At 44.1% G+C, this 9,440-nt stretch overlaps 2 protein-coding genes across 2 annotated transcripts in view; one reads left to right on the plus strand and one right to left on the minus strand.

The window, feature by feature from the left end:
* eif3i (eukaryotic translation initiation factor 3, subunit I) overlaps positions 1 to 4,303 on the plus strand; it is a 57,983-nt gene extending 53,680 nt beyond the window's left edge. The window contains exons 6-11 of the mRNA XM_054734971.2: positions 3,202 to 3,329; positions 3,410 to 3,520; positions 3,624 to 3,713; positions 3,778 to 3,851; positions 3,938 to 4,030; positions 4,104 to 4,303. Of these exons, the coding sequence (XP_054590946.1) occupies positions 3,202 to 3,329; positions 3,410 to 3,520; positions 3,624 to 3,713; positions 3,778 to 3,851; positions 3,938 to 4,030; positions 4,104 to 4,185 (578 nt within the window). The 3' untranslated portion in view covers positions 4,186 to 4,303. The remainder of the gene's footprint in view (positions 1 to 3,201; positions 3,330 to 3,409; positions 3,521 to 3,623; positions 3,714 to 3,777; positions 3,852 to 3,937; positions 4,031 to 4,103) is intronic.
* A 176-nt stretch (positions 4,304 to 4,479) lies between these two features.
* On the minus strand, positions 4,480 to 8,870 carry hdac1 (histone deacetylase 1). Its single transcript, XM_015977056.3, has 12 exons — positions 8,724 to 8,870; positions 7,655 to 7,767; positions 7,004 to 7,121; positions 6,849 to 6,923; positions 6,628 to 6,766; positions 6,396 to 6,537; positions 6,198 to 6,290; positions 6,010 to 6,118; positions 5,551 to 5,931; positions 5,310 to 5,465; positions 5,195 to 5,240; positions 4,480 to 5,123 (listed from the first exon to the last, which is right to left on the minus strand). Exons 1-12 carry the CDS (start codon positions 8,770 to 8,772, stop codon positions 5,096 to 5,098), a joined length of 1,449 nt encoding a protein of 482 aa, XP_015832542.1. The 5' UTR covers positions 8,773 to 8,870; the 3' UTR covers positions 4,480 to 5,095.
* Positions 8,871 to 9,440: the final 570 nt, after the last annotated feature.

Below are 9,440 nucleotides of genomic sequence, written 5' to 3' on the forward strand. Positions count from 1 at the left end.
AGTATGCCTCACTAGATAAGCTGATTGCTGCTACGTACCGGACCCTACACGGGGCGGCCGACACTCCTATTACAGCCGCGGAGCGACTGGAAACCAAGACCATGCTGCTCCGCTCAGCTCAGACCGACAGCTTCACAGAGGAGACCAAAGCCCTCCAGACCAGTCGCCCAGTCCGCTCAGACAGCCGTCTTAGCACGCTGTCCCCTGAATATGACAGTCTTACTGGTCTCATCAGAGTCGGAGGCCGCCTTCGTCAAGCCGCAGACTTAGATCCAGACAGTATTCATCCCATCGTACTAGCAGCTGAACATCCCCTGACCAAGCTCATCATAAGGACTTATGATGACCAGCTCCTTCACCCAGGTGCAGAGAGGCTATTTGCGGAGATAAGGCGCACCTATTGGATTCTCAGAGGACGTCAAGCCATTAAGAAACACCAGCACCAGTGTGTGGACTGTAGGAGATGGCGCGCCACACCTTCTACACCCAAGATGGCTGATTTACCTTCCTCACGGATGAGACTCTATAAACCCCCGTTCTGGTCAACGGGCGTAGACTGTTTCGGGCCATACACGATAAAGATAGGTCGTAGAAGAGAGAAACGCTGGGGAATTATCTACAAGTGTCTTACAACTAGATGTGTGCATCTCGATCTCCTCCCTAGTCTTGACACGGATTCCTTCCTTATGTCATTACGCAGATTTATCGCACGCAGAGGAAAGCCATACGAGATGTGGTCTGATCAAGGAACCAATTTCAGAGGTGGTCATAGAGAACTCCAAGCAGCGTTTGAAAACATGGAGCCTGACCTCAAGCAGCAACTAGCCACGCAGGCTATCAACTTCTGCTTCAATCCCCCACACTCGCCTCATTTCGGAGGAGCCTGGGAAAGGGAAATCAGAGCAGTGAAGTCAGCTCTGCAAGTAGTCCTGAAGGACCAAGTTGTGGCAGAAGAAGTCCTACTCACAGCTCTCATAGAGGTTGAGGGCATTTTGAACTCAAAACCGCTTGGCTATGCATCGGCTGACATAGCCGACCCAGATCCCATCACACCAAATCTTCTCTTGATGGGGCGGCGTGATTCAGCACTACCCCAGGCAGTCTACGGCCCCTCAGGCACTCTTTCGACCAGAAGATGGATACACAGCCAGGTCATCAGTGACCACTTCTGGAAGCGGTTCATACAGAACTACCTCCCAGGACTGCAACTCCGACAGAAATGGAGGAAGTCCACTGACAACATGACCGTGGGACAAGCTGTTATGATTGTAGACTCTAATCTGCCTAGAGGCCTCTGGCCTGTGGGTACCATTTCCCAAGTTTTCCCAGGGACTGATGGTGTTGTTCGGGCTGCCAAAGTCAAGGTTAAAGACAGTCTCTATGTTCGCCCGGTGACTAAGCTAGTGGGACTCCCCAAAGTGCCTGAGGACTTAGATGATACTGTTCCGCAATAGATTGACTTCAGCATGTGTGTATTTGTGTCCATACAAATACAGGGGCGGCTGTTAAAAGTCCGCTTTCCAGAGGAAAAATGTTTTTGAACACCGTTTAGACTACATTACCCATGATGCACCTCGGTATCTGTACTTCCCCTTGGGAACGTGTTTAGCGCAGTTCAGCACAGCTGAAAGGTGTTGGATGATCAGCGTTTTTCTCGTGCGTTCCTGTGTGAGCTACCCTTGGTGTGCGTGTTTATCATATTACCACACCCACATACTCCTGCACACTCAGACTCCCTTTACCTGCATTCATAGATGGGAATGCAATTGCCTCACCTGTTGATGTCATCTGCTACCTCTTTAATAAAACTACTTGGACTACATCACTGTGGAGTGCCAATCCTTCTGACCGAGGACAACTCAGTTGAAGCGTGATCGGCAATCAGTGCAAACACTCAGTACAAATATTATGAATGACATGATGTTGCCCACCCCTAGATGTAATTTTAATACATTTACATTAATTATAATTAAAAGTTCCTGTGTGACATGTAGCTGTAACTCTGTCTGTCTGTCTGTCTGTCTGTCTGTCAGCAGTAAAGACAGACAGACAGACAGACAGACAGACAGCTAGTGTGAAGAAGTTCAGGGGAGTCGGATGTTAAATTTTCCTCACGAAAAGACAATTTGTATTAAACAAAGGTCAGCTCCCTCTGTAAAGTCAGAGGTACAGAAGAGGATTAGGGCCACTGAAAAAAAAGCAAAGAAAGAGAATTCTGTTTTTTCCCAGAATTCCCTGTCAGAATTCCGGGATTAAAAGTCAGAATTCTGAGAAAAAAGTAAAATTTCTCTTTCTTTTCTTTTTTTTCTTGTCAGTGGCTCTAATCATCTTCCGTACAGAGTAGAAATAAATAAAATGTAGAGCACAAAAAGAAATTTAATTAAATATTACTACCCTTTCTGGATGAAAGATCTCTGCTGGAGGTCCTTCCTGCCAACAGCCGTTGTAATATACAACAACTCTTTGATGACTTGATTATTATTATTATTATTATTCTGAGCTACTACAGCAATCAGTTTCCCTCTGGGATTAATAAAGTATTTTTGAATTGAATTTCCAACACAAATGCATGTTAATGAAATACATTATATTTTACTGGATATATTTGGGTTATTTTGACTAAGATTAGTGTTATTAAAACAAACCTAAAATGTTACTGAAATGTAGGTCAAAAATTTAAACATTTTTAACTATAAAGATGGGAAAAAGGGAAGTAAACACCAATCTAATGCATATTATTGAGCCTTTTATAATATTTTGCCTTTAAAAAAGTGAGGTAGTTGAATGCACAGAGTATGCATGTGCTGGTGCACGGTCAGGATGGCTCCGCCTCCGCCTCAGTTTGAGCCAGGAAAAATCCTGTATCGTCAACTTTTTTTTTACCAGGGTTTACCACTACACCGGTTACCGTGACAACCCTAGTGTGATGTTGGGAGCTATAAGGATGTTTGCAGCAGCTACAGGCTAGTGTGCATTAAAAGGAATTGATGACACGTTTTCGTTGTAGAGGACATACCAGAACTGCCTTTAAATTTTCACCATAATTGTAGATTAGCACAAATGTTTTGCTCTGGTCAAGGACGTGTCCTTTTCCTCAGACCTAACCCAACATCAAGTCGGGGAAGAACTGAGTAGTTTGTGTGTCTGGCTTTGCTGTATCGTAGTTTACTTGGTTTTAAAGTAAAGTGTTTGTCTCCACAGAGGACAACCAGCCCTACCTGTCCATTCCCTGCAGTGAACACAAGATAACCAGTGCTGTCTGGGGACCTCTGGGAGAGTTCGTCATTGCGGGTCATGAGAACGGGGAGATAAACCAGTTCAGCGCCAAGGTTCGGCATTTATGAAGTCCGAAACTAGAAACAAAAAAGTAGTTTGCTGGTTGTAACCGACCTGTCCATATCTTGGCCAGTCTGGTGACATTCTGAAGAAGATCAAGGAGCACACCAAGCAGATCAATGACATCCAGTCATCAGTAGATAACACCATGTTCATCACCGCCTCCAAGGACAACACCGCCAAAGTAAGAGCCCCAACTGCTTTTCTCTACGAGGCTTTTGACAAGCCTGTGGCTAAATGTGTTCAGAACATTTATTTAGATTAAATGAACTCTTTTGTCTTTTTAGTTGTTTGATTCCACTTCTCTGGATCACATCAAGACATTTAGGACGGAGAGACCCGTCAACTCTGCAGCCATCTCTCCCATCATGGATCATGTAAGATCACGAGGATGCTGTTTTGATGCTGTTATGGTGATGTGACTAAGTTATCACTGTTCAGGTGGTGATGGGCGGAGGACAAGAAGCCATGGAGGTCACTACTACGTCTACCAGGATCGGCAAGTTTGAGGCCAGGTTAGTTAAACACAAGTAACTTACTACGGGCATATACAAACAGTAATGGTTAAAAACATAACACCTGTAGCTAACGTGTTGTTTAGGTTCTTCCATGCTGCTTATGAGGAGGAGTTTGGAAGGGTCAAAGGTCACTTCGGACCCATAAACTGTGTGGCCTTTCACCCAGATGGCAAAAGGTACAAATGGTCTGTAATTCGGATTGATGCTTGGCTTAATGATCCCTGCTAACGCCCCTCCTTCTGCTTACAGCTACAGCAGTGGAGGAGAAGACGGATATGTAAGAATTCACTATTTTGACCCACAGTACTTTGACTTTGAGCTGGAGGTGTAAACGGCCAAGCATCTGGACCTGATCAGCTGATCACCTCCAGCTTCCTTTAAGATCTGAAGTTTCATCCTGGCTTCTGTTTACCTTGTTAACTTCCGATTCCAATAAAAAGTCATAAGAGGAGAGTTGCTGTTCTTTTCCATCATGGATTTACTCTTAAGGCTTTTGAAGCAAGACTTGAAGCTTAGGTCTATACATATGAACTGGATGGTACCAATGAAAGCAGGTGGAAGGTTTTATTATGAACGACAGATGCAGAAAAGCTGAATTACTAACGTCATTAAGTCGGCTACAGGGTGGGTCATTTTTCTTTATTTTTATAACAAAGATGATAATGCACATTTCACAAGAGTACAACTGCAAACAGCCAGTGGCTAACTCCACTTATGATGGTAAAAAAATATCTAAAATAAGTCATTTACTCCCCATTAACCTCTGAAGAGGTTCACACGTTCATACCGAAACACAAGATGAGGAAAAAGACCAGATGTTACAGTTGGGGGCTGCTGTTCAGAATAACTTAAGGAGCAGAGCAGGGCTGTTGGTAAGGATATGTACATGCTAAAGGCCTCACCACTAAGCATGCATGAACCCAAGGCTGCGTTGGAGACCACTGGTGCTCCAGCAGGTATTTAACCTGCAGCTTTAAATCAGGAATAACTGGGATTGTTTCTGATGACAGCACACCTGAGTCACACGTCCGCTCACAGCGATGAAGTGCCAGGTGGGATTGATCTAACAGGTGAGACATTCTAAAGGTAACTGCTGAATCAATGATCAGATGACATCACTTGATGCTGAGTGCGAGTTGGAAACGGGAGTACGTCAGGTTTGCATGTAAACACAACAAAATAAAAGTCTTGGAGGACGATGGAGGCAGAAGGACAACAGAACATCTACTTATGCACCAGACTCAAGATGTCTTCATCTCCTCTTTTGGTCTGAAACACAGATGACTAGCTTTAGACTACTTCCTGTCAGACAGCAGATCAGTGCTCTCATTTACTCTTACCCTGATGTATCCATCTTCTCTTCTTCTTTGTCTTCCTCTTTCACTTCTAGAAAGCCATCAGGAACAATTAAAATATTCAAGAACCTTTAAATATTACTTAGTGGGTTCTTCTTACCTTTCTTCTCCTCTCCTTCTTTCTCTTCTTCCTTTTTCACTCTTTTGACCTTTTTGTGGTTGGCTGCATTCCTGCGACCTCCCCCCTGACCCTCTGCTTCATCCTCAGAGTCTGAAAATTCCTCCTCGCAGGCTATCCTCTTGTCATGTGCCCGAACTGAAACACAAATATTTACCTTTATCCTGATTTAAACAAAAAAAAAATACTACAAATTGATCAAATTCGTGTATAAAAGTCCCACTGGAGATTCGCTTGTCGGGGTCCTCCTCATCCTCATCTCCGCTGTCTGGGTGAGGCGCATCCTCAGGGATGGCTTGCATCTGCACACCAGGTGCATGTGGGAGCATGCGAAGGTTTTCAAACAGACGCTGTTTGATTTTCTCCAGGTACTCAGTGGTGTTCTGGTTGGTCATGTTGGACGGGCTGATGTGCAACTTAAAGTCGGGCCCAAAGTACTCAAAGTAATCGTTGTAGGGCAGCTCGTTGGGGATGGAGGAGTCCAGGGCGACAGCAGTTTCGTAGGTCCAGCAGCGGGCCACGTTGCGAATGGTGTATCCTCCTCCACCGAGCATCAGCAGAGGGAGGTTGAAACCTTTAATGTACTCGACACACTTTGCGTGGCCTTTGGAAAGTTGAGACAAACGGGTTTAGTTCAGACTCCAGAGCATCCTTTCCCTTCCGAGAGTGAGATGTTTAATACCTTTGATGGTGACGTTGAAGCAGCCCAGACGGTCACCTGAGAGGGAGTCTGCGCCGCACTGCAGAACCACCGCACTAGGCTGGTACATCTCCATCACTTTAGCCATGATCTAGAGAGACGGTTAAACATGGTGACATTACATTTGTTGATTAAATTATTTTTTTAATCCTCCCAAAAATAAAACTTACAGGCTTGAAGATGGCTTCATACGACTCGTCATCAATGCCATCCCGAAGTGGGTAGTTTACAGCATAGTACTTCCCCTTTCCTGCTCCAATGTCCTACACACACACACACACACACACACACACACACACGTGTTTGGCTGCATTACTGCACTGTTTTTGGCCATCATGTTTCAGGAGCTAAATAAGTGACACACTCACCCTCAGGTCTCCAGTACCAGGGAAGTACTCTCCATACTTATGGAACGAGACGGTCATGACCCTGTCTGTGGTGTAAAAAGCCTCCTCCACTCCATCACCGTGGTGGATGTCGATGTCTATGTATAACACTCTCTGATGATATCTGGAAAAGTCGCAGGTTAATGACACCACAGCTGGTGGTTGGTTTCTCATTCAGGTCGGTGTCAGTACGAACAAAAAGCAGGAATTTTACTTGAGCAGTTCCAGGATGGCCAGGACGATGTCGTTGACGTAGCAGAAACCAGACGCCTCGGACTTCTTGGCGTGATGGAGTCCACCAGCCCAGTTGATGGCGATGTCCGTCTGCTGCTTGTTCAGCTTCACGGCTCCCGCTTAAGATAAAAAAACCAAAGACTAAAAATGAAACCATGTTTCTTCCTTCATCTGCACCAGGAACAAGCAGCAACTACGTACCCACAGAACCGCCTGTTGAGAGCTGGCAGAACTCAAACAAACCGTCGAACACCGGACAGTCCTCCCCGACATTAACTGCAGGGACACAACAAGATGCCATCAATGCGGCAGAAACAGGTTCGAGGACACCGTCGGTGAGGGGGAACGGGACATACATCTCTGCATCTGTTTGCTGTACTCAGACATGTTGTCTGGGCGAATGGACCTCAGGAACTTAATGTAGTCGTCGCTGTGGTACTTTGTCATCTCCTCGGCGCTGGCCTTGTGTGGTCGCTGACATCACAGAGGAGAATGGGGAGAAAAGAAAGAAAGAATTTAAACAACAATGTAATCTGAGGCCGTGAATATCACACACACGGTTTGTGTACTGCAGTGGTCCTGCTGTGGTTTTACAAAGAAAAAGAAATTCCTTTCAGATGTTCAAGTCATGCTTTTACAAAAATAAAATAAATGGTGGTTCTTTGTGCCCAGGGTTGTCTATTGAACACTCTACGTCCATGTCACTGATTATCTCAACTAATAGTTTCTGCTCTGGTTAAACCAATTAGATTTACTTCATGTACTGCTCACCAAGAGCAAAGATGTGCAGACTAGGCCACTGCTTACAGAATGGCATCATATACATCTCACTAAAGACTACAACATAGCTCAAATACGTTTCACATCCTCACGGTCCTTAGTGATGCTAACAAGTTTAGATAATTGTGGATGAGATGCTAAAGCACATAGTGTGCTCTGTGATTGAAAGAAAATCCAAAATCATCCAAACTGATGACAATGCAATATTCAAGGCCTGTTTGACTCACATAGATTTCCATTTTCCTGTACAGTCCGTAGTTTAGCAGGAGGTTGTGTGTCATGCGAATCCTGTGGGGCTTCATGGGGTGACCTTGGCCATAGTAGTAGTTTCCCACATCACCTGTAGGCCATACAATGTGAAAACAGATTTTAAATGATGGCTACACTTATCTTTTGCCCCATTATTCAAAACAAATCCAGATGTCACACAATTATGTAAACGGGGAATTTACATGAATGACATTACATCAAAACCCTCCTGCACACCAGTGATCCTGCTGTTATTGTGGTAAATTACCTCACATTTAATTACTAACGTGAGTATTTTGTCTGTAACTTTAGTTTTCCACCAGCCAGCCCACTACAAGCTAATAGGAAGCAGGACTCGATGCTTCGGTATGACCCGAGGTTGGTCATTTATTTTATACCAAAAAGATTTTATGGGGGAAATTATACAATGTAAACACTTATTCTGCACTAATGTTGCATTTGCGGAATAAAGAAGAGGGATTACTTAGCACATTGTGTACTTAGCCATGACATTAATTGCACAATTAATTGTACATATTCAGAATGACAGAGAGGTGGATTCAAGTTATTAGTAATCGTTCTCAGAAACCCTTTGGCCACATAAGTGCATCAAAGTTGAAATTGTTGTATCTTTCATCACGCAGTGATCGGAAGTTGTTAGCCAGTTGGAGGAACACACTGGTTAACATCACCGGTTAGCTTGATAGCTCCATTATGCCCATAGACTAAGACTATTAGTTCACAAAAACAACACAGCCCAACATTGTCCGCAGTAGTTTTACAAAAGTTGATTGATTGGATGAAATATCTTGAAATGGAACCGAAGACTTGGTAATGTACTCCATGCAGTTAGGCTAACCAAATGTAGCTAAAACAAGCTAGTTAGCTAATCCACCAAGCTAACGTTAGCTCACCACACCGGCTTGTTAGCTTGGCCGTTCTGCACACTTAAAACCACAATACACAAAACAATTTCCTGAATCTTTAAATGTTTCAACAATTATTTTAATTATCAGAAAATTTGAGTTATTCGAATTAAATATTTACCGTCGTAGTAATAGCAAACTTTTTTCTTTGTTCCTTGAGACAGCGCCATTTTACACCAGTTACCCCACTGGTTCGTTCTTCGTCGGTTCCTTTGCTGCGGGCTGTGCTCCGCGTTCACCAATCAGAGGCTTCACCGCCCGATTGGGCGGAGCCGATGTTACAAACCGAGGATGGCCGAACCAGTGCACGACACAGCTGTTAATTATTCATTTAGTGACGTAGAGCAGCCCGGAGCCAGTTTTAATGAGCCCTGGAAAGACGCTTCCCTGGTCATGATTCAAAAGGACATTTAAAACTGCAACTTGGAAGCACGCCGTTCGACTACAACCTCAGTTTTAGTTACATAAATATATCTATGATGGTTTTAGTCATTCCATTACTTAGAATTCTCGTTTTCTTCCTCGTTGAATGCATATACTGTGTGAAGTTAGTCATGTGACTTGTGCAATTTAAACCAGGTTGTCTCAATGTTCCAACAAGGGGGGAAACCCAACAAGCTAAAAGTACGCACAAATGTGTGTCTGTGAGAAATCACCATCAATTATGGAAATGCAGCTTAAAAGACGAGGAGGTTGCAGGTTCAAATTCCACCTGGGTCCTTTCTGAATAGAGTCAGCATGTTCTCCCCATGCATGCTAGGTACTCCAGTGTCCTCCCACAGACCAACCAATGAATGCTAAGTTAACTGACAACCCTAAATTGTCCCGGACCTATTTA

The sequence above is a fragment of the Nothobranchius furzeri genome, chromosome 11, assembly GCF_043380555.1.
Source record: "Nothobranchius furzeri strain GRZ-AD chromosome 11, NfurGRZ-RIMD1, whole genome shotgun sequence".
Lineage (NCBI taxonomy): Eukaryota > Metazoa > Chordata > Actinopteri > Cyprinodontiformes > Nothobranchiidae > Nothobranchius > Nothobranchius furzeri.

Coding starts and splice junctions, on each gene's coding strand:
- hdac1 (XM_015977056.3), bottom strand. CDS start 8,772: ATGGCGCTGTCTCAAGGAACAAAGAAAAAAGTTTGCTATTACTACGAC. Junction 6,767..6,848: donor CTCAACAGGCGGTTCTGTGG/GTACGTAGTTGC, acceptor TTTTATCTTAAG/CGGGAGCCGTGAAGCTGAAC. Junction 5,124..5,194: donor GAGAAGATGGATACATCAGG/GTAAGAGTAAAT, acceptor TCTGTGTTTCAG/ACCAAAAGAGGAGATGAAGA.